The 23896-nt window shown below is 31.1% G+C and overlaps 3 protein-coding genes and 1 pseudogene across 4 annotated transcripts; 3 read left to right on the forward strand and 1 right to left on the reverse strand.

The window, feature by feature from the left end:
* Positions 1 to 12547: 12547 nt before the first annotated feature.
* Positions 12548 to 13152, reverse strand: LOC100261917 (probable protein S-acyltransferase 12; annotated as a pseudogene).
* A 6238-nt stretch (positions 13153 to 19390) lies between these two features.
* LOC109122769 (ABC transporter B family member 9-like) lies at positions 19391 to 19922 on the forward strand. Its single transcript, XM_059736729.1, has 2 exons — positions 19391 to 19631; positions 19839 to 19922. Exons 1-2 carry the CDS (start codon positions 19422 to 19424, stop codon positions 19920 to 19922), a joined length of 294 nt encoding a protein of 97 aa, XP_059592712.1. The 5' UTR covers positions 19391 to 19421.
* Positions 19923 to 20043: 121 nt separating this feature from the next.
* LOC132254642 (nitrogen regulatory protein P-II homolog) lies at positions 20044 to 21006 on the forward strand. The gene is made up of 3 exons (XM_059740792.1): positions 20044 to 20162; positions 20574 to 20641; positions 20744 to 21006. The coding sequence occupies exons 1-3, from the start codon at positions 20087 to 20089 to the stop codon at positions 20837 to 20839; spliced, it is 240 nt and encodes a 79-aa protein (XP_059596775.1). The 5' UTR covers positions 20044 to 20086; the 3' UTR covers positions 20840 to 21006.
* Positions 21007 to 21825: 819 nt separating this feature from the next.
* LOC100264107 (uncharacterized) lies at positions 21826 to 23624 on the forward strand. 2 transcript variants are annotated; one of them, XM_059740795.1, is made up of 4 exons: positions 21826 to 22006; positions 22408 to 22560; positions 22688 to 22793; positions 23337 to 23624. In XM_059740795.1, exons 1-4 carry the CDS (start codon positions 21992 to 21994, stop codon positions 23528 to 23530), a joined length of 468 nt encoding a protein of 155 aa, XP_059596778.1. In that variant the 5' UTR covers positions 21826 to 21991; the 3' UTR covers positions 23531 to 23624. The 2 variants fall into 2 exon arrangements, with proteins under 2 accessions (XP_059596778.1, XP_059596776.1); XM_059740793.1 differs by having other exon boundaries at positions 21827 to 22006; positions 22399 to 22560; positions 23337 to 23554.
* Positions 23625 to 23896: the final 272 nt, after the last annotated feature.

Consider the following 23896-nt stretch of genomic DNA (forward strand, 5'->3'; position numbering starts at 1 on the left):
TAAGTTTATATAATTAATATATTAATTAAAAATATTATATCTTGATTAGTCAATTTATTATTTAATAATTAAGTTATTTTATTGAATAATTAGATTGAATTAGATCTTGTATAATTTTATAAAATTAATGTCTAATGTTTATAACTTAATTTATCTATTTATTTTTAAAAATGAATTTAAAATAAATCAAATATGGATTAAATAATTTAAAATGAATTATAATTAAATTAATCGGCATGATTATTAAATAGATTATATTCATGTTATGAGGTTAGTTAAAAAATTATCTATTTATTAAATAAGTTCACGAATTTGAATTAAATCTTACTATACTTAAGTCAAACCCACAAAAACTGTATTGGGTTTAATTCACATTAGTGAATTGTGTCAAGTTTTGCCACCTCTACTAACACCGATAGCACTATTAACACCTTCACCAATACTAACATTAATTGCATTATCAGCATTAGCAACACCAACACTAGCACCAAAAGTACCACCATCATCTATTTATTCTAGAAGGATATTTCCTTAGAATTATATTCGTTTGTGTTGATCTATTATGTATTGTTTGAAAACATATTTCTCTTTGGTGTATGCTATATGTTAATATCAAAACATGAAAATTTAGTTTTCAATGATAGATATAGATATCTCATACAATAGTAAATTATCATACAACGATAATGCAGTACACCGTATATTATAATCCAAATTTACAATATTTTGAGTGATAATATTATCATAAATAAACAATGAAACATCTCTATGTAAGGTACATATGGAATCGTCTAACCCTCATCATAATGATATTGATTATTATACCTAATACTTGTTATAAGTGGCATTGGGACTTTAGGTTTCATCAACACCTCCTAAAAATTTTATGAAAGAAAAAAAAAATTAGTTCATTAAGGTACCACAAGATATTGTAAATAATTAGACTTAATATTCATGAAATTCCCTCCCCAAAGTGGTTGTCGTGACTAGTGGCATGGATCGAGGAGTAAGGAAGGTAAGATACTATTTGCATCATTGAACTCTATATACTCCATTTTTTTAGAAGTAAAAGTCATTTTACGATTTTGTCCATGAAATTTCCTTGTATCAATCTTACTAATTAGAATAACCATTCTATTTATTTTACTGATCTTTCTTATTTATTGATTATTACTTTTTTATTAGGATGAATTATATTTGTCATACAGAGATTTGTGCATCCTACCATTTTAAACTTTCTAGTATGGATACATCAATAATTATCATTAACTCAAAAAAATTAATAGGTGTCTAGAGGTTTAATATTAGACATCTTAATAGGTGTTTGAATGTTTAACATCGAATACTTAAGACGAGTCCAAAACATGTGTTAAATACGAAATTTCTAATATTCTACTACCAAACAACTCCTAAGGTGTTTGAAACTTAATTCTCAAACACTTTAAAGAGTGTCTAGCCTTGAAATTTCAAATACTAATATTTGTTAGTCCTTGATTGAGTTGTTAAAGAATTGAAAAAAAAAATCTAGAAATCATACCTCTTTATTTTTAGTATTATTGGTGAGGATTATTTCCTTATCCATTGCTTTGAAAACACAACTTGTCTTAGGGTTATGGGGAAAATGGAAAAGAAATGGAGGAATTGGAAAGTGTGTTGAATTGTGTTATTTTGGTCCTTAAAAAGTTCGTCTATGGGGTGGGGGAGATGAGATTTTAGGCGGGGCATTTATAAGTTCTTTTCCAATTTTATATAAATTTGGAAAAACCAGTACAAACAACAAAAACCTACGTAGCTTGTAACCGATGAGACAATTCAAATCTAGAAGTAATAAAGAAAAAAAAAAAAAACAAGGAAAAAGGAAAGCAAAGGGTAGGGCGTGGTATTTATTGTGTTTGCATTAAATGAATTGATGTAATATTGTTGTACAATCCTATCTAAAGGTATAAAAAATCATCTCACCCATGAGTAAGGTTATTCACTTATTCACAAGAGATGATCTTCAAAATCAACATCCTTTCCTATCTAATGTTGAAGCAAACAAAAAACAGACATTTCCAAAGCACTACCCTTTGGCCACCCAACCTTAAAGTCCACCTAAATGCATGCAAGACTCGATATTATAGAAAAGAAATCAATTATCATTTGACATTGTATGCGGCAAGATTGAAAAACATAACAAAAAAGGTTAAAAAAAGTAAAGGGAAGCAAAGCCCCTCCTAAGGACCTAAGGAACATGCTATAAAAAAACCCCAACCTTGCATTAAAGGATCAAGGGCACTACTCTGTAAAAGCACCTACAACACAATTTATTTCTTCCTTCAACTTGCCTGTACATGAGGTAGAGCCTCTACCCCACTAGAATTTTGGAAAACTGTTCCTGGCATGATCCATCGTCCATGGATAGATTCCCAGGCACATGTCCATGTCGTTAAGTCCACTTTTTCGCCTTTGGCTCCTCTGGTTGACCTTTACAACCCAAAGACTTTCACTTTCCCCACCCCGCCCCACCCCAAAAAAATAAGAAGGGAGAATTGTGTTTTGAGCTCGGTTGGGCCAAAAAATTAACATTTGCTCCATGTAACTTCCATAATTGATGGAAATGATATGAGATATTAAAAGATCAATATATCCTTCAAATTTTTATACATTATATTTTAAGGATATAAAATAGTGATGGACTAAAATACCCAATGACTTTTCACATAAGTTTCTTTTTATCTTTATTGCACCACTATTCACGCAACCATAATAATTCTATTTTAACAATTTGGAATTTTCATTATTTTTAAATTTTTTTATAAATAATTGAAAATCAACATTATTTTCTATTTTAAATTATAAATAAAGAAAAATTATGTTCAAAAACTATTTTAAAAAATACTTTCTAAAAAATAGTAATATGATTTATATTTTTTATATTTTCTTTTTTTAAAAAAATTTAATTAAAAAATGAAAACTATTTTAAAAAATAAAAATTGAAAACCTTGTTTAGTACTATTTTTTATATGAAAATAATAAAAATAATTAAATTTCATTCATTGATTATCCATTTTTATTTTTTTCCATTAGTTATTTTAATAATAAAAAAATATAATATGTTTACGATTAAACAAAGAAATTGATCAATTATGTGTTTTTTGTGGGACTATCTTTTACATGAAAAATAATTAAATAACTAAATTATATATATTTATTACTCTTTTTAATTTTATTTTCTTTATTTATTTTTTGTCTAATAGAAAATTTTAATATATCCATAATTAACAAAGTAATAAATCACACATTTTAATCTATTAAAATAAATTACTTTCTAATTTAATAAATAAAATGAAATAAGTAAATAAATTTGGGGTTATTTCTATTTTTTTAACATATCTTATATCAATATTTTTTATGATTAAATAATTTTTTTTATTTTTTATTTCTTTAATTCCAAAAATAAAATGAAATAAATAAATAAATTTTGAATTTTCCAACTGATCTTATATTCATATTTCTTATGGTTAAATAAATTTTTTATTCTTTTTTCTTTATTTCCAAAAATAAAAGGAAATAAATAAATAAATTTGGCTTAAATAATAGTTTTTAAGTAATTTCTTTGTCTTATTTTTAATTACATTTTGCATTGAAAATAAAATAATATAGCGTTTTATTTGAGTCATTGTACAAGGTATTTACACTAAGTGTACATGACAAATATACTAAGTGTACATGACAAATATACTAATTGTACAAGGGTGTACAAGACTATTATTTGTAAAGGATTTTAAGTGATTTTGAAAAACTTGTTTGTTTATTTCCCCTAACTAAGGATAAATGACATTTCTTACATACATTGGTTAAACATACATTCATCTCATGCACTTTATCTAATTTGTATATGGTCATTTTAATAGGTACCTCACTTATGATAATTGTAGAACAAAATTATACAACAATTTTTCTTCTTTTTTAAAACCAAATCAATGCAAACATGGTTAACCGACCTATTGTCAGATATTCATGAGATGATGTATGAAATTTGAGTTATTGTACAAGGGTATTACACTAACTGTACAAGACAAATTTACTAATTGTACAAGGGTGTACAAGATTATTTTTTGTTAAGGATTTCAAGTAATTTTGAAAAACTTTCCCATTTTTTTCCACTCAAATATTTTTTCCCCACACAAATTCTTTCACTCAAGAATTGTTTCTAATTTTATTTTTAAATTTCATCATCAAATTTTTGTAATTGCATATTTTGTTTTGTAGTTTTAGCAATGTTCTTTCTTTCCACTATTTTTTTTTTTTGGTGAAATTTTATCCAAATGAATCTATATTTAAAATTATAATCATATTTATCAAATTTTTTACTAAGATTATCTTTAATTTTTTAAAAATATTTATCTCATTTATTTAAAAAATGAAAAACTAATTTTTTTTGTAAACATGTTCTATTACCTTTCAAGTAAAAAATTAGATAAGTTTGAAAGTCAATAAAAATAAATAAATACCACTTTCAATAATTTTTAGATAAAATTTTATATAATATATTTTATTTGAAATTTAATTTATGAAGTTTTACTAAAAAATTGTACTGACAATTTTCTTGTTATGAATCAAAATATTTTGCATTAGTCTATTTAGATAAGAAAAATTATTAATATAATATTAGAACTTCATATTTTAGTTATTTTTTTCAATAAATTTATCTTTTTAAAAATTTTAAAATAAAAACATTAAAAATTAAAAAGCTAAAATGATATATATATATATAAATAATAGAGTGAAGTGATAGTCAATTTTAAAATTTTTTTAAATATGGTTAATGTAGAAAATATAAAAAATAATTAAAAATAAGAGAAAAATATAAATGAAAGGGTAATATAAATTTAAAATAAAAAATTAAAAATTAAACTAAAAGATAAAAAATATTTGGATGAAAAATCCCAAAATTTTTATCATTGCTTATAATAAGAGCAAAAAGTTTCAATATCTTTAAAAATGAGAAACAAAAAAACATTATTACTTTTTATTTGATATAAAATAGAAATATAGATTGGAAGAAAAAAAAAGTTAGAAATGAGTAATACTTAATAGGAAATAGAAAAGGGAAAAAAAAACACAAAAAAATTGAAATTCACACTTACTTGTACTTATGTAAGGGTTAAGGGTATTTTAGGAATTAATAAAGGACAATATCCTTCATCTTAATTTTCATACTTTGTTTGGGTTTTGGGCTTAAATATGCATGATATATAGACCAAATATTAATTTTTGAGCCCAACTCGACTCAAAACACAATTCTCAAAAAAAATAAATTGAAGGGTTATAGAAACAGGAAATCTAGGAAGAAGAAAGGACTGATGTTATATTTTCAATCATGACCTGGTGGCATATTTGCAGGTGGACTCATTCTCTCGGGAGATATCATTTCTTTCTTGGTGACGCATAACCATACCTTAAAAAAATCCCCAATGTTGGCTGAGGAGAGTGAAAGATGATCATTTCTGTGAATTCATTACATCCGGCTCCCATGAGTCCATGATCAATTATAAATTTGAAAAAGAATAAAAATAAAGACTTTTTAAATTAAATTATCAGCTTGTTAATATTTGAATAAATCTTGAAGATTTTGGGAAAACTTAGAACTATGTACTTCTTGATCTATGGCACTAGGACCGGCCTCTTTAAATATTTTTGTTATTAATACCATCACAATAAATAAAGGGAGAATTACCTAAAAGGGTGTACTGAACACAACAATTACTAGAAAGGGTGGTATCTTTTAATAATTCTTGAGGAGGACTTTAATAGACTTAATATAGCCAAATTGCCCTTTAACTAAAACTTTTAAAATTCAAAACATTTAAAACACTTCACTTGATTTGTTAATACATTTATGGTACATGGGTTCCACATTTATTGTAATTATTGATATTTAAACTTAAATCAAAATTTTGGGTTTAACCCTTACAATTATATATAATTTGTTATTTAAATTTACTATTTAAAACAAAAATACTTTTAAAAAATATTTTCAAAATATCATTTATTGTTTTTTTACCTTTTTTTTATTATAATTTTTAATTTTATGAAGAAAAAAAATAAGTTTATAATTATATAATAAAAATGATGATTTTTTCATATATATTATAATTTTAAATTGATAAATTATGTTTTTGTATTAAATTTAAGGAAGATAAAATGTTTAATTTTTCATTCAGATTCTCTAAAAAGAATAAGAAAATGATAGAGAATGTTTAATCATTTTTTATTTTTATAATAAAATAATTTTAAAAAATTTATATGATTTTTTTTTTTAATTTTCATATAAATTTTTTTTCTCAATGCATCGAGTGGATGATGTTAATATATTTGATATGTTGAATATTAATAAGGTATAAAAGGTGATCCTCAAGATTATTACTTTTATTATAAAATACAGGTACAACAAAAATATGTTATAATTACAATATAAATACACTTACATTACAATAAAACCTAATTAAGAAATTTATGAAATTTTTTATAAAAATGGTAATTTTGTATGATCATACTATATTTCACAACATACCTATATCATAAATAATTTCTGAAATAAAATGAAATACTAATTTGAATTCACGTAGTTTATATATATATATATATACAAAAATTATTAAATAATTTCAAAACACTAAATAAATGTTGTTAATATATTAATACGATGTGTTAATACCAATAAGGTATGAATAAACATTTTTAGAATTATTACTTTTGTAATTAAATATAGGTACGACATAAATACATTATACTTACAATATAAATACACTATCATTACAATATAATTTAATTTATTTTTATTTAAATTTTTCACGTGCTATATTATCCAATGAATAATTGTGAGTTATTCTATTTAATATGTGTGTGTTAGTCAATTGAATATTTATATATTATTCAATTGATGAGTGCTCGTAAAAAATAATTATTCATTATATTATGATAACAAAGTTTTTAATTGTATGTTTTATATATAAAACGATATAATAATTTTAGAATATGGTTTTTATTTATGAGACATTAAAAATAATTTTTTTTACAAGGTTCTTTAACAAAATCTCAATTTTTTTGAAAAAAAATAGCAAATTTTTAAACAGTGAATTATTCAAAAGTGACAACAATTTTTTCAAGTTGAGAAATATACCGTTGATTGTCTATCAACCTGTACTTATCATCATGTATGAGCCTCACATAATTTATCAACTTGTACTTATCATCATGTATGGACCCTACATCATTGACAATTTCAATTTATTTATAAATAATATAAAAAACATATTCAATGATAAAATTGTCCTTTAAAAGAGTGAGCCTTCATAGTCATTATTTTTTCCAGTCCACCCTTTTGGGTTATTCTTCCATAAATAAACTACTTTCATAAATGCTAGTACTAATTTATTTATGGGCAACTAGTTTCATTTCAGTGAGGTACTATAGTTAATTACGAGTTAGTTCATCTATAGTTATTTTTTGTTGTTGAGAGATTGTGATTAATTTTGATCATCTGAAAACTTCTTTCTACATAAATACTTTACTGCTCTTCATTATGGCACCTGAGTATCAGCCCTTCCTTCACATTTTTCTTTCTAAAATCTGGCATGCATTCATTCATTCATTTTCCATAAATTCTTTTTCAAACAAATCTAGATAATGGTTTTATACGATGGTAAGAGGAGTTACCTACAAAAGATTTGATGAAGAAAACTATAAGGCATTTTTACGGATCAAGAAAATTATTTTCGGTATAAAAATTAGAGTTAATTTTATTCACATACCCTAAGTTTTAGTGTAAATATTCTAAGGTATACTTGGATTTTGAGTTAGCAACACAATATGCCTGATTGATTGGAATTGCAAAACTTCTATCCCTATTGTTATAAACATACAATTAATGGGGGGATAAAAAAATAGATCGAACCAAGAGCCTGTGTTCTTATAAATGGCGAATTTTAAAAGCAATGATGGTTATGTATATTTATAATAAATCTCGAGAGATTTGAGTGAAATTAATCTTTAAAATTATTTTATATATATTAGTGAGGTATTTTCTGTCAAAAAGAAAAACTTATTATTTTAAGAATTGAGTTGATAAAAAATTTGATTTGAAAAAACATTAAAAATGCCAACCATATCTTTTTATGCTTGTTTTAGACCCTCTCATGACATATTTTTTAAGCGAAGCAATGTTGTATGGAATTTGAATTCACGAAAGAATGACGTGTGTTTGCAAGGTCCATATAATTCATTAAAGAGTGGAAATAATGATGTACAATCTCGCACTAATTACATATTCAATGTAATGGCCCTAAGTACTGCATGCAGTTAGCTTCTCAATTAATTTTCTGGCCCGGGGAAAGAAAAAGGGCTTTCTGCCATGCATGTGCCGTGAAGGAGTTTTATTGCAGTTGTTTTTAGGATAATATTCCGGTCTACAAGGAAAGTCCTAGTCTTTAGGGATATTTGATTTGTTCCAAGTTTTCTGTTACTTAGCTTTATCTTTATCTCCTCTGCTTTCTCGTTTTCTGTTTAGATCTATATTGAATGGCTATTTAAGCCAAAGTTATTGTTAATAAAATGATTTCATTCAATCCAGCTTGCTGTGTTATTGTTCTTAGTTTCAAAGTTCCCAACATGCCGATGGTCCTCTAAACTTAATTTATCATTTGGTATCCAGGCAAATATCTGTTGAGGTCATTGCGCCTTTGATTCTTGGTATGCGTCTTAGGGATAGTACTGAAATTTTGAAGGGCTATTAGGTAACCAACCCAAAATAATTTGGTCCTGGCTAGGTTAACGAGGATGCCCATGTCAAGTTGATGTAAAGTTTTGGTTTGAAAACGATATTAAATCAATGTCCCATTCGATTGCTCAGAAAGGGTACGAAAAGAAATAGATCTAAATGATGGGCAAGTGACTAACAAAGAACTAACCCTGTAGTCTGAACCATTCTAGGGTTAATCTACTTAAATGCTTTTTCCAAACTTAAAATTTACTTGCATGCTTTCAGGTCTCATGCATGCATTTTGGTCAGGTGGGTTTCCCTAGAACATTATGTGATTTCCCTTGGAAACCAAAAAGAGAACGAACATTTTCTTCCACTTACCTTGCTTTTCTGAGCATCCAAATGGCCCATAACGATCACTAGATTTACTTCTAGCTAGATAAGTATATGGAAAGATAATGCGGATGTCAGCCAACACGGACACGATCATGTGCATGGATTGTTGCCTCCCAACTTGGAGACCATTAAAGATAAGGTCGTGTCATAAGGAAATGACGTACTAAAACTGCACATGAAGGTGCAATAGATGTTATAGCTGTTCTGGTGCATATGTTAATGAGGGGTCATGATGGCCACATTTTCAAGGCCAAAATGGTTCTTTTATAACCTTGTCCAGGACCAAGTAGCCCTACAGCCGGCCCCCCTACCTAATGGCTCCTTCCTTCCATACTTCCTCATTTCTTTGCCCAGCATAGAGAACAATACACACACCCACCACTCTCTGGCCTATTGTCCGGGAATTAATGTGCACAACAAATTGATGGCTTGGCAAATGGAGTAATTGTCTCCTCTGCTCATAGCGAACCCAATGCCAATGGCACTAACTATCATCTCTTCTTACCTAGATATGTTACTTGAGCTCCAGTTAGCTCCCTGATAATGAAACACGAAACTACCCATATTTAATAGATTTAATTTGTTTTGGTGAAACATATCATAAAAGGTGAATTGGACAAACGATGTGTTCATGGTGCCCTCCTACATAAAAAATTTGGTGAATTAAATTAATTATCACTAATCGATCATCAAAATTATGATTCCTCAGCTCAACAATTTTGACCTTAATAAGTGATGATTGATACAGATCGAACATGTGGTATGTAATTTAACATGTGGTAAAATTTGAAAATTTATAAAATAAAATCTAAAAAAAAAAATTAAAGTCAAAAGAAATTTTTTTAAAAATATTTTCTTATGACAAATTTATTAAACGAGGGAGACAAACTGCTAAAATCCATGAGCCAAATTCCTAGAATTGGGTACCCAAATCCTGAGGATTCCCAATTTAATTCCTTAGCTTAATCTATAAATAAATAAAGATGACCTCCTTTCACGTTGGATTGGAAAATACTTACAAGATGCCCTTAAAGTTTAAGAAAGGACAATAGGTTAATAAGGATAACGGTTAGATTGTCATTGCCCAATAGCTCTGTAGGCCCATGACCTCTGACAAAGTGAAAGCACCCATTGCACCTTTGTTAAAGGAAACAAGCAAGCACACACTCACTTGCTAAAACCAAGACACTTGAAAATTATCTACTGCCCATCACCTTAGTCTCATAAAGGGTAAAGGGCCAAGGTGTAAACACCTTTCAATATTAAAATACACTGACAATATGCTAAAAAAAAAAAAAATTAAGTTTGCCACCCTACTTAAGTTTATTTTTGTAATGGATTTAAGACGTCACAAATTTCTAAAATATCTATTCCTTCGTAAATTAAATTACTTGTTACTTATATATAATTTTTTATCAATAGAAATTGCAACAGTAAATATCCATCTATAAAAGTGTATTATTGCGATCAATTTAAACCAATACAAATCGACAAATATATTTCGTTATAAAAATAATTTATTCATATAAAAATAAATGACCTTTCACAAACAATTTTTTTTAAAAGAAAATTACTATTCAGCAAAATAGTGTAATTATAATAGATACTAGTTGATGCAAATATCAATATACATATTTTTTTTTTTTGTGTAAAGAATACAAATTCTTTTGATAATAGTTATATAATAAATATAATCTAGCATGTGACAAGTGTGGACCTGCATTTTTCACGTGCGTTCTCACTCAATCGGCGAGACTTGCTTTTATTGGTGAAAAAATTGGTTTTGGAAAAGTCGGATAAGTCACCACTTATTTTATTTTATTTTAAAAGGATTAATAAAACAAAAAAGAAAACTCTAAAGAAGTGACTCCATAGTTTTTCGAAAAGCATGTCTTTGGAAAACCTAAGTTTAGGTCCGGGGATCAGGTTACTTATTGGGAAGGTACTTTTAAAAGGTAACACCCTTCTAAGCCCTATAAAGGTCCTTACTAACGAAGTTGAGGGAAATGAGATAATTAATTGATTGATTGAGGGTACCTAAGTAAATTGAGGTGATTTAAAAATTAGCATGTTAAACAAGAAAAGTCAAATCATGATCATAAAAGATTTAAGGTGCATACTTGGACTGCTTCTTAAGCATTATCACAAGACATCAAAGTTAGTTCAAATAGTATATTATCTAGTATGCGCTTTATCAGAAATAATCGAACAATGAAACAAATATCAAAGCACCCAAACACTATCAAACATAGGCGCAGTTCATAGTGACAAGGATATTCACATAATTTAGAAGGTGAGTAATAGAAGGTGTACCTGGATAGCATAGATAACTTATAATGTGTTTCCTCGGGACATGGAGGTTAGATCAAAGTGATAATAATGATTAGTAAAGGAAAGAATCCTAACATGTTTAATATCTAATTTGAATATAAAAAATGATCAAAGTATACGAAATCAACAATTATCACATACATCTTATATATAATTTCTAAAAAAATAGATATGATTACAACAAGTAGAAAAGGTGGCGACAAAGATGAGTTTTGAAAAAATGATTTTATGTAGGGTTTTACTAATTCCCCAATTGATATACACAAATCTAGCCTAAAATTATCTCATTTATTTGAGACCACAAGCTTGGATTCATGTCTTAGGAAAATTAAGACGAATGTGAACCGATCAAGACATGGTTGCATGTTATTTAAAAAAATGAGATCTTGATTCTAAAGACTCTAAATGAGTTTTTGAAATAGATTTTCAAAGAGAACTTTTAAGAAAAGTATTTTATTTTAAATAAAAGAAATTAATTTGAAAACAACAAAACATAAGAAATAAGCAAAATAAAAGAAAAAAAAAATCGCAAAGTAGAATTTTTGACAACTAAGTAAACTAAAGTGGTGAGAATGGAGGTCAGTCTTCACTATTTTCCGATAGCCTCTAAAAAGTAAATTTGACTAGAGACTATCGAAATAATAAATTATTAAAACTTAGATCAAATAAACTAATGAGATATCCACCAAGAATTAATGACTAAGATTCAAGAAATGCCTAAATTGAGAATAACAAATCAAGAGCTAGCATATGGTCAACTAAACACACAAACACATTAAAACTAAACTAAATTGGAATTAAAAACATCAACTTTATCTAGTAAGATTAATTAAATTATCAGATTAAAATCATCAACTATTCCAAATTAAAGAATAAATTAAAATTAAACTAAATCCGAATTAAAAATATGAAATTTATCTAACATGATTAATTAAACTAATAAAATTCTGACTTTTTCAAACTAAAGCAAAGAATCAAAAACTAAACTAAAGAATTTTAACTTACATTTTTCAAGATTTTTCTGCGTTATGCGACTGTAAGGCTTCTCAATAGATGGTGCGGATGCAAGACTTCTTAATGGATGGCGCGGCTGCAAGACTTAAGTCCATTGAGTGCAGGAATGCTGCTGAAATCATCTTCTGAGTACAATGGGAACAACCACAATGCCTTTTTCTTGCCAAAGACCTGCTCAAAATTCGTCTTGCGGCCTAAGTCATACTTCCACCTGACAGCTCTCCTCTTGTCATAAACCTCTATTGATGTGGTGTTGCTAGACAGGAAAGACACATGCATGACTATGAAACAAAGGAGACTCAGCGCAAATGCTAAATTAATAACTGCATCAAGGTACAAAATCAAAGGCCAAAAAAAATGATAGAAAGATTTCCAGGTGAGGCTGAATGATTCTTGGCTTCTAAAAAAAAAAAATTGATGAAACTAGGCCGCAATGCTAAAGTATCCAATGTTGTCTCCAGAAATGTATACAGCAAGAAAAGAAGAAAGAACTTGTAGTTGTATGCTCCCACACAGTTCACCACCCATACACAATGATGATCCAACTTAAGAACACATATTTGGCAAACAGAGCAATGATGGCAGCGTGGTGGGGGTGGATAGGTAGAGAACAGTGCACCTTGGAAGGTTGGAAAGGAGTTGGCCGCGCATACCAGGGTAGCCATGCGCGCCATCTGGGATATTTGACCTCTCATAGAATGAAATGAGATTGCGGTCTGCAAGCTGCTCAAGACCGAAATTCCTCTGGTCTTCATGTCGTAAGAAAAGATTCTTGCCCTTTGCTGTGTATTTCCATGGTGTCATAGTCTCGCCATGCATGGAAATGTATGAGGAACTTAACAAGTAACCTTTCGGTAAAGCAATAATTTGCCTCTCATTCAACCTCTTGGAATATCTTTGACCTTCAATAATCTTGCAAACCTCCATAAGCAAACAGTTTGGCTTCCGTTGATTTCCCATTTGCAGATAGTGTTGGCGAAATGGTGACCTATACCAATTTTTATGCATGTCCAGAAAGTACAGTGTTGCAAGTAATCACATCAGGTTCCGTTCATACTTATGTATCAATCTAGAAAGCCTAGCACATCCTTCACCTCTTCTGCTCTCTACTCAGGTTTGACTTTACATTACGTAGCGTCGCAGCAGGGATGGATCCATTCTGATTAGGAATGGCAATTTCGCGGGTTTCCCGGGTCACCCGCCCCGACCCGCCCCTATTGGGACGGGTATAAGAACATGCCAATCGGGGATGGGCCGGGTTCAGGATTTATTTTAAAACCCGAATCGGGTTCGGGGCGGGGTCGGGTGTAGTTATAATTTGACCCGCCCAACCCGCCCCGATATGAAATTACTATTTTACCCCCCACGTATAAATATTAGTTTCCTCTCCTCATTTTAGGTCTTCTTCTCTCAGACTCTCAGATCTCGTTCCCGTCGGCGCTAGGGTTTTTCCTCCCACTCAATGGAGAAATCCATCAGATAATCCATTCGAAAATCCATTTCCTCTCGATTCATCCTTGTTTATCCCATATTCACAAGAAATCAAGAATCACAGCTATTATCTTCACGTATCTACAAACCGGTAAGATTTTTTGTTGATTTTTTGGTTGAATGATGCCTTGATTTGGTGTTGTATTCCGTTTCTAATTCGGGCAAGAGATACGAGATTTAGGATTTTTCCATTTCCAGTTTCAGATTATTGAAGGATTTTTTTTTCTATTAGTTTTCGGGTTGCTATTTAGGGTTTTGAATCCGTTTCTTGCGAATCATAATAGGGGCTAAGCAGTCTTTTTTATTGATACGAAACCTTTTTTTTTAATTTTTTATTGATTATATGAACTTGTCAGATTGAATGTTTACTCTTTTTCCCTTTCAACACGAACCATTCTTTTTATTGATTGAATGCTTTCAGATTGGACTTTAAAAGAGGATACAATCTTTCGGAGTGGATCATTTGAAGTCTTGACCGAAAACGGTGTGGCACCATCTGATGGATGATTTGAAATATTCATTGAGATTGGTGTTATAATTTCATACGTGGAAAAAATCATTCCTCTTTTATTCTAAAATATCCATGATTTCAAGGTTGATATGTGGAATTCTCAATTTCTGATAGATTGGCATAAGCCCGTTTGGGTAAGTAATTTGGCTTTATAATTTTAATTTAATTAACTGTATACACCGTATGCCTGTAATTCCAGAGGAGAAGAAGGAAGAACAAAGATTTAATCTTATTTGCTATATCGTGGCATGTTGGGGGAATAATGGCATTAACTCTACTTTATTGTTATTATTATGTTATATATATGTGTGTGAGAGAAGATATACTTTGAAGTTGGTATTTGATGGCTAGGAATTTGATGCAACTAATATAAACTTTTATGGGTGGATTGGAATAGCTTTGAATAAGCATAGTTGCCTTGATTGGCAGCAATATGATCATTTGAACTCTTTGTTAGTAATTAACGTCCCTGGATTTGTTAGTAATTTGTAAAAAAAATTTAGGACATAGTTGTATTTTTTTAGCCTCTGAATCTGTTGGTGTTTTGTCTAAATTGGTTAACATTGTAGTGCAAGTACATTGTTACTTCCAAGCTTTGCACATTTAACAAATGTTATAATAGGCCACTGAACATACTGATGGCATGCTGCTATGTTGGACGGTAAAGTATTACCTACTGCATGGAAGGTATTGGGAACTTGAAAGGCTTGGGTTAAAGAATGTTTGATTTATTGAAGAATTTGAGGGAAAATAGGAGGGAACTGAGAACTGGGACACATAGAAATATAGTATATGCTACCAGTATGGATAAGGACTAGAAAACACAAAGTAAATTGAAACCACATTGTGGGCTACATAACAAATTGAGGGACATGTTGTAGGTACCAACGGAAACTTAAACTTACAGGACAAAATCAATGAAAGTGATTCTTAGAGAGAGCTATGTCTGAATCTGTTGGTGTTTTGTCTAAATAATCCTAGTGCAAGTACATTGTTACTTTCAGGCTTTGCACATTTAACAAATGTTAATAATAGGCAACTGAACATACTGATGGCTTGCTGGTATGGATAAGAACTAGAAAACAAGAAGTAAATTTATAACAGTCTTTTTGCGCCCTTCTTTTCTTTTTTTTTTTTGTTTTTTTGTTTTTGTTTTTGTGTGTGTGTTCTTGGTTGGATGGGGGCACACATCTCTGCTGGGTTGGCTTTTATGCGACCAAGGGGTGAGTGTTACCTCACGTGTATAAATGGAGGACCTTAGAATACATTTGGTATTTGATAGATTTCTATTCATCCTTCTCCCTCTTCAATTTTTGGGGGTACTCCATTGAATAATTAACTTAATTGGGATATGTCAAAGAGGGTTGGTTGTAAGACCCTTTTAGTCTCAACTCTACCTTGTTTGGGTTTGATTAAGTTAAATTTCTCTAACTAGTGCTTCTTTTCCCTCTGAACATGTACTATGCATTCCATCAATGAACCCATTTCTAGTGCGTATCACACTAAGATACAATCTAATGACACTAATATTCATGTGCTTTTTACTAGTAACTATTACAAATGAGTCATTTGCCCTTGTTTAATTTTTATGAAACTGCCACTTTTGCTTCCATGTTAAATCCTATTCAATATTTTTCGGCTGTATGTGTTTTGTGCTAGTGGTCTCCATATTGTGCCATTCAATATAGAATTATTCTTCCGTAAAATTCTTTTGTCTTTAGAGAATTTGATTTTCAAATTTTGTCCGTTAATAGTTTTGATATTGGTTAAATATTCCTAATTTCAAGGTTTTGTTTTGTTTTCTGGTTATTACTTTTTAGAATATTCTTTGTTTGCTTTTGTTTTACTTTGTTTTCTGTTTTTTTTATTTTCTTCTTATTTTCTTCTCACTTGCTGTGGGCTGTCCATATAAACTGCATGTGTCTTTCGGTTGCACTGCCCTCGATGCTTTTCTATTACATTTATTTTCCTATTAATGGAAACTATGTTGACATCTTGCAATTCTTGGAGGTTAACCTAAATACAATCTTGCCTTTTAAACCCTTGCTTCAAGCCCTATCCAAGCTTTAGGTTACTAATTTAGGTTTGAATGTTTTACTTATAGACTTTATTTGTTCATTAAGAAAAATGACATCAGAAGAAGGGGAAAACTTTTCCATGCCAAGTGCGGGTTCAACTCCAATTACAGGCAGTACTTCAACTACTGATGGAACCTTGGTATCTAAAAGAAGAAAGTTGACTTCGGTTGTTTGGAATGATTTTGATAAAATCATAGAAGATGGACAAGATTATGCTATTTGTAAGCATTGTAAGGGAAAGCTTAAGGCCGATAGCAAGAATGGGACAAAACACTTACATGTACACATAGATAGGTGCATGAAACGAAGAAATGTTGATATTAGACAACAATTATTGGCAGTAGAGAGAAAAGGTCATGGAAAAGTTCAAATTGGTGGTTTTACCTTTGATCAAGAAATGTCAAGAGAGAAGCTTGCACGTGCAATTATATTGCATGAGTACCCACTTTCAATCGTTGACCATGTGGGGTTTAGAGATTTTGCTACTAGTCTCCAACCCTTGTTTAAGATGGTTTCCCGCAATACGATTAAGGGTGATATAATGAAGATTTATGAGGTTGAGAAAGATAAGATGATTAGCTACTTAGAGAAACTTCAAAGTAGAGTTGCTATCACAACTGATATGTGGACATCAAATCAAAAGAAAGGCTACATGGCTATCACTGTACATTACATTGATGAGTCTTGGTTACTACACCATCATATTGTAAGGTTAGTTATGTTATTTTTTTTTAACTTCCAAAGTGTTTTTTTATTTGATCCTTTAATGATATTTTTTATTCTTAATTTAGGTTTGTTTATGTGCCTCCTCCACACACAAAAGAAGTTCTTTCAGATGTATTAATGGATTTCTTGTTGGATTGGAATATGGATAGAAAAGTTTCTACAGTCACTGTGGATAATTGCTCAAGTAATGACGGGATGATCAATATCTTGGTGGAGAAATTATGTTTGAGCGATTCACTCTTATTGAATGGAAAAATTTTCCACATGCGATGTGCGGCACATGTGTTGAACTTAATTGTTAAGGAAGGTTTGGATGTCATTGAAGTAGAAATTGAAAAAATTCGTGAGAGTGTTGCATATTGGTCAGCAACCCCATCAAGAATGGAAAAGTTTGAAGATGCAGCTCGCCAATTGCGTATTCCATGCAATAAGAAGTTAAGTCTTGATTGTAAGACACGATGGAATTCCACATACTTGATGTTATCAATTGCTATAACATATAAAGATGTGTTCCCACGTTTGAAGCAACGTGAAAAATACTACATGGTTGTGCCAACAGAGGAAGAATGGAATATGGCAAAGGAAATATGTGGAAGATTGAAATTGTTTTACAACATAACAGAGTTGTTTTCAGGACGAAATTATCCCACTGCAAATACTTTCTTCATCAAAGTGTGCGAAATCAAAGAGGCATTGTATGATTGGTTGATATGCTCAAATGATGTTGTGAAAACGATGGCATCAAGTATGTTGCAAAAGTTTGACAAGTATTGGAGTGGGTGTCATATTGTGATGGCAATAGCAGCTATATTTGACCCAAGATACAAGATAAAGATTTTAGAGTTTTACTTTCCACTAATGTATGGGTCTGAAGCTTCAAATGAGATAGAAAAAATCCGTGGAATGTGTTATGAGTTGCTTTCTGAGTATCAATCAAAGTCTAATTTGGGGCAAAAAACTTCATCCTATGGTACTTCATCAGGTTCAACTCTTTTGGAGTTAAACTATGATGAACAAGATCCTCTTTCAAAGTTTGACTTATTTGTTCATAGTACCATTGGAGAAAGTCATACGAAGTCGGAGTTAGATTATTACTTAGAGGAGTCTATTCTGCCAAGGAATTCAAATTTTGATGTTTTAAGTTGGTGGAAGACAAATGGTATAAAGTATCCGACTTTGCAGATGATTGTTCGTGATATCTATGCTATTCCGGTATCTACAGTTGCATCTGAGTCAGCCTTTAGCACGGGTGGTAGGGTGGTATCAAAACATCGCAGTAGGCTTCATCCAGATACTTTGGAGGCCTTAATGTGTGCTCAAAGTTGGTTATGGAAGGAAAAAGAAGGTAACCGATTTACATAATTATCAATTTTATGAATTGTTTTTTATTAAAATATTTAGTAAAGTTTTCTAATAATTTTTTTGGTGTTTTTTTTTTACTAGGTGATTCATCAATTCATGACTCACAACCCCAACTCACAATGATGGATGAAAATGATGATTTACTTGTACTTTAGATTTTTTACTTAAGATGATGTTAGAGACATTTTTTCTTTCTTTTTTGCTAACAATTTCTTTGTAATGTCTTTTTTTTTATTTTTTTTCAATGTTGTTAAGCTTATGGATTTATTTTAATTTTGGATATTATATTTTGGCATGTCTTCTATGATGTTAATTACCATGGTTGTAACTAAGAACCACATTCTTTACAATCAAGTTCAAGACTTGCAAGGTAGAGTCCTTGTAAGGAAATGTTATAGATGAGACGCTAGGTAGCCTGATAATCACCCATCTTGGCTGGGGGTGCAGCTGAGCTATGGTTGATCTTTTGGGGCATTTGGGTGGAGATCTCTCTCTTTGTGGATGGATATATAGTAGGATAGTCTCCTGCTTCATGCTAAGTAAGCACCCTCTCCCTCTCACAAAGATATATAGTAGGTTGTCAAACTGCCCAAGGTAAGCCTATTTTCTTTCTTCCTCCTTTTATTATGGTGAAATTCCTTCATATTCAGCATGCTAGAAAAAGTTACAAATCTTCTGTTTGTTAAATAGAGAAACAATTCTTCTTTCCTTATAAAGGCTTGCAATATTTGGAATGGTTGTGGTGTGTATACAGGGGCTTGACACAATGGTGGGTGAACATGGAACTCAGCTATCTGGGGGACAGAAGCAAAGAATTGCAATTGCAAGAGCCATTTTGAAGAACCCACGAATCCTTCTTCTTGATGAAGCAACAAGTGCACTGGATGCTGAGTCTGAACGCATCGTCCAAGATGCACTAGTAAATGTGATGGTAAATCGAACTACTGGTAAACAAATAGCACGCGTACTTGGGAAGGTTTTGTTTATTTCCTTTTCTTTCTTTTCTTTTAAATTTCTCTTAGTATATTAAACTGGTTGAATCAGGATCCTGCTGTTAAACTTTAGTTTTGTACTTCATGTCCATACATTTATAAATATAGCAGACCTACATGTAAAGATTTGGAGGTTAATTATTTTTGTTGCATGCCAATATTTAAACAAAAGCTGTTGCTATATTTTTCAGGCACCCACAATTGCAGCAGCAGCTTATTTGAGGATGGCAGGAAGACCTCCAGTTCTCCCTTCCAGCAGTTTTTCTTACTCATAGAATCAAATGTATAACATAAATGCTTACATACTACTTTTATGGTAGTGCTACTTGTAAGATGTGCAACATAAATACTTGAATACTTATGTTGTTGTGGATTCACATACTGGTTCTAATTTGTGGCCTTTTGTAAATAAAAAAAATAATTATAGGCTTTGCTGAAAATGGGTATTCGTGGTGTTACTGTTTCTGATGTCCGAGGCTTTGGTGCTCAAGGCGGTTCGCCTGAAAGACAGGCAGGTAAGTTCTTGCTTTGTGGAGGTGTCAAGTATTTCATTTTTCATGTGCTGGATATTGCATAATAGAAAAAATAGCTGATTACAATTTATATCTATACCCCATTCCTCCTTGTCCCTTTCCACCCACCTAAGTTGAATAACCGTACCTATGAACCCCTTTCCTCTTTGGCTTAGTTGCTGAAAACTATTCAAATAAATGGAAAAGAAATGTAGTTTGTGTGACATGAAATTTTTTTTCCTTTTTCGGTTTTGAAGATCTAGGGTTTGGGTGTTGGGTTCAATTTGGGGAGGGGAAAATTTGATACATGGTTTAGTTTATTTTTCTACAATTTCTTCCTTCTCTTTCTTTGGTAGTCTCTTCTTTGGTGCCTATGCTATCTTTACTATTTTGTTCTTGTTTGTCATGCTGCAGGCTCTGAATTTTCTGAGGACAAATTTGTTGCTAAAGTTAAAATGGAGATTGTGGTGAGCAAAGACCAGGTATATTTAAAACTAAAACAGTCTAAATGGCCTTATAAACAAGAAGATTCACACTGTTTCCATTGCTGTACCACTCTTCAAATCTTTCCATTCCTGTCTTAGGTTGAAGCAGTAATTGACAAGATCAATGAGGTGGCAAGGACTGGAGAGATTGGTGATGGCAAGATATTTTGTAAGATTTCAGGCTTTCTTCTTTAGGTTTTAAAAATGGTGGAATCCTTTAATTTTCTAGTTTTCTGAACTTCAGAGCTATGCTCTGTGACTTCTGGGTGAATAAGCCAAGGAAACTTAATCTAACCTTGTCATTTGCAGCTATTAAGAATCTTCGCAATTTCATTTATACATACCCATAAAATTAAATTTCACCAATGGCTCTGTTTTGTGAAGGAGCATTAGTGACAATCATACCATGATCATGTATGTAGCACACAGAACACCATGGAACAAAGAAAACTGCAATCTGGAAAAATGGATAAAAGTTGCATTCTTTCGAGGGAGGGGACACTCTCTATGCACCAACATTCTAATAATTGGTTCTTCACCTTGAAATAGTAGTGTTATTTGTGATGAAGGAGATGAATAGTGATAATGATGGTTTTGATAATTGACTTTTATCCGACATGAGTGAGCCTTGTTACTTGGTCTTATTGGGTGAAAAACATTTCATTGGATGAGCTACCCAACATGAATGACCTCACACTCATATGCGTCAATCACAGGATAACCCTTTCTCTTGCATATCACCTCCCCACATTTTGCTATCTTTTATTGCCTCTCATGTTAAAATGCTCTCTCTCTCTCTCTCTCTCTCTCCCTCCCTCCCTATCTACCCATTTACGTACTTTTGAAGCATTTTTGTAATAGATGAAGGAAATATGCATTTCATGCTACAAGTTGTAGGAAAATGGAGAAGGCTTTTAATTGCTTATAATTTCACTTGGTTTTTCACAAAGAGAATTCAGGTGAGGATTAGCAAAACAAATAATATTGATTTCCTTCAGTCCTGCAAAAGTTTCTAATTAAATGCATGGTTTTTGAAGTTGACTTTTATTTTAGTCTTACAAGTATTTTGTTCTTCTGTGTTCCAATTTTATGATTGATTTTTACTGTGATTTGCTATTTATAATTTTATACTTGCATATTTTGCTTTTCCATGTGCTTCTTTCCTGATGGTGCTATATATATATATATTCATAATTCATTTATTTCCAGGCGAAAACTGTCTCAACTTTATGAAGTATTAGAGATTTAGATGCAAACTTTTGAACTTAGTGAATCAGACAACCTTAGCTGCAGCTGGGAGATACCTGAGCTAAACAGAGAGATGAGTTCAACTTGCATTCAGATGTAATGAAGACCTTACAGGTTCTGCATTGATATTTTCCAGTCTTTAGTACAAATTTTGCATTTTTATTTCTCACATGATTGAATTAAGGAGTCAGTTACTCATTTAGTCTAGATGCTATCCCTTGATGAATGGACTTAAAACAACTTAGTTGAGTTGGAACATGATCCTCAGACCTCAACATTTTTAGGAATGTCATCAGGCTATAATATTCATATACACACATGATGTGATTAGGAAGATTAGCATTTGTGACCCCTTGGTTAAAAAGGAGGGAAAAAAAACCTCCTAAGCTTTGCTTGTTGACCCCAGTCATGGTGCAATTCTTTGCATAATTTTTTAAAACCTTTTCTTAAAATGGTTTGTTGATCTGCATTTGTGTTCTTGACCAACACTAAGAAACCTTCCATAGGATTCACAGAGTGCACAGGAAATACAGTCCTCAACCCAAGTTTCACATGAGTCCCAAAGTGACCACCAGAACAACACAGCAGAGGCTCCTGTGGCAGACTCAGGTTCAATATGCATTTCAAGCAATGATAGCAGGAAAGTTTCGCGTGAAGATATTGAACTTGTAAGACATTATTTGCTTTCTACTAATGGATTTTTTTTTTTTTTTTTTGTGTTGATCTCCAAAAGGGAGCTCAACAAATCTGTTTCTTATGTCGGGCTTAATAATTTTTGCAAAAACTTTCCTCCAGGTCCAGAATTTGATAGAACGGTGCCTACAGTTGTACATGAACAGGGATGAAGTGGTGAAGACCCTCTTGAGTCGTGCAAGGATAGATCCTGGATTTACAACTTTGGGTAGGCATTGGCAGGCCTTTCCATAAAGTCCAAAATCATTAACATCCACATATTTTATCATCTTAATTGGTTAACTATTATGTCCATTTCTTTTAAATCTATGCTCATGTAAGAAATTCTGTTTGTTATTAAATTAATGGTTCGTCAATCTTTTCTTCCTCACTCTTGCTTAGGAAGACGAGCACTTTTCCAACTGGGTGGAGTTGCATTGCATCTGACTGTGATAGGACTCTTCTAGTCTTATTGGAGCCTTGTAACTAGTGGCTGGTTTCCCATTATTAGTGTTTGGATGAAATTGACCCAAGAGTCAATAAAGTGGAAACTAAATTTGATGTGATAAAAAATATAGATATTGTCTGATGTCTTCTTTGATGTGATGGAAAACTAAATTTGACGTGATAAGAAGTTTATCCTTTGTTTTCTTATAAAGGATAAACTTGTCTTTTGAGAAGCTTAGCCGCCTAATAAATACGATATTTGTTTGTCTAATGCTTCCAAGCAAGCATTGTTTTCTGATGTCCTCTTCTTTCTTTGTTAACTCAGTATGGCAGAAGTTGGAAGAAGAAAATGCTGATTTTTTCAGGGCCTATTACATAAGATTAAAATTGAAGAAACAAATCATTTTGTTTAATCATTTGCTTGAGCATCAGGCTCATCTCACGAATTATCATGTGTCTCCAAAAGTTCCTTTGGCGCCCATACAGAATGGAATCCATCCCATGCCTGGTAAGTATTGACTTTACAATTTTATAGTCATGCAAAAGCTCAAATTACCTATACTATTTCAATGCTTGTGTGAGCACTGTTATATAAACTATTTTCATGATCCATAGCATCATAAAAAAACACTAATTGCTGTGTTGACTTTAATTTGAAAATCTTGATTTTTTGGATAGCCTTAAAATGTGAATAGATAGGTCTTCTTGTGGGCTATCTTGATCAGACGTTTTCTGTAATTTTTGAGCTCTTTGTATACCACCAGTGTACATTGGGTGCACCTCTTATTGTTAGGTGCTGTTCTCTTAATATATTATCTATTTTCCTATAAAAGAAAAGAAAACCATGAACTAAATTTCTTTTTAACATGTATGAAATTTTTTACC

This window comes from Vitis vinifera, chromosome 1, assembly GCF_030704535.1.
Source record: "Vitis vinifera cultivar Pinot Noir 40024 chromosome 1, ASM3070453v1".
Classification (NCBI taxonomy): Eukaryota; Viridiplantae; Streptophyta; class Magnoliopsida; order Vitales; family Vitaceae; genus Vitis; species Vitis vinifera.

Coding starts and splice junctions, on each gene's coding strand:
- LOC109122769 (XM_059736729.1), top strand. CDS start 19,422: ATGGTGGGTGAACATGGAACTCAGCTATCTGGGGGACAGAAGCAAAGA. Junction 19,632..19,838: donor TAGCACGCGTACTTGGGAAG/GTTTTGTTTATT, acceptor TATATTTTTCAG/GCACCCACAATTGCAGCAGC.
- LOC100264107 (XM_059740793.1), top strand. Junction 22,561..22,687: donor CGCGTGAAGATATTGAACTT/GTAAGACATTAT, acceptor ACTTTCCTCCAG/GTCCAGAATTTGATAGAACG. Junction 22,794..23,336: donor TCCTGGATTTACAACTTTGG/GTAGGCATTGGC, acceptor TTGTTAACTCAG/TATGGCAGAAGTTGGAAGAA.
- LOC132254642 (XM_059740792.1), top strand. CDS start 20,087: ATGGGTATTCGTGGTGTTACTGTTTCTGATGTCCGAGGCTTTGGTGCT. Junction 20,163..20,573: donor TTCGCCTGAAAGACAGGCAG/GTAAGTTCTTGC, acceptor GTCATGCTGCAG/GCTCTGAATTTTCTGAGGAC. Junction 20,642..20,743: donor TTGTGGTGAGCAAAGACCAG/GTATATTTAAAA, acceptor TTCCTGTCTTAG/GTTGAAGCAGTAATTGACAA.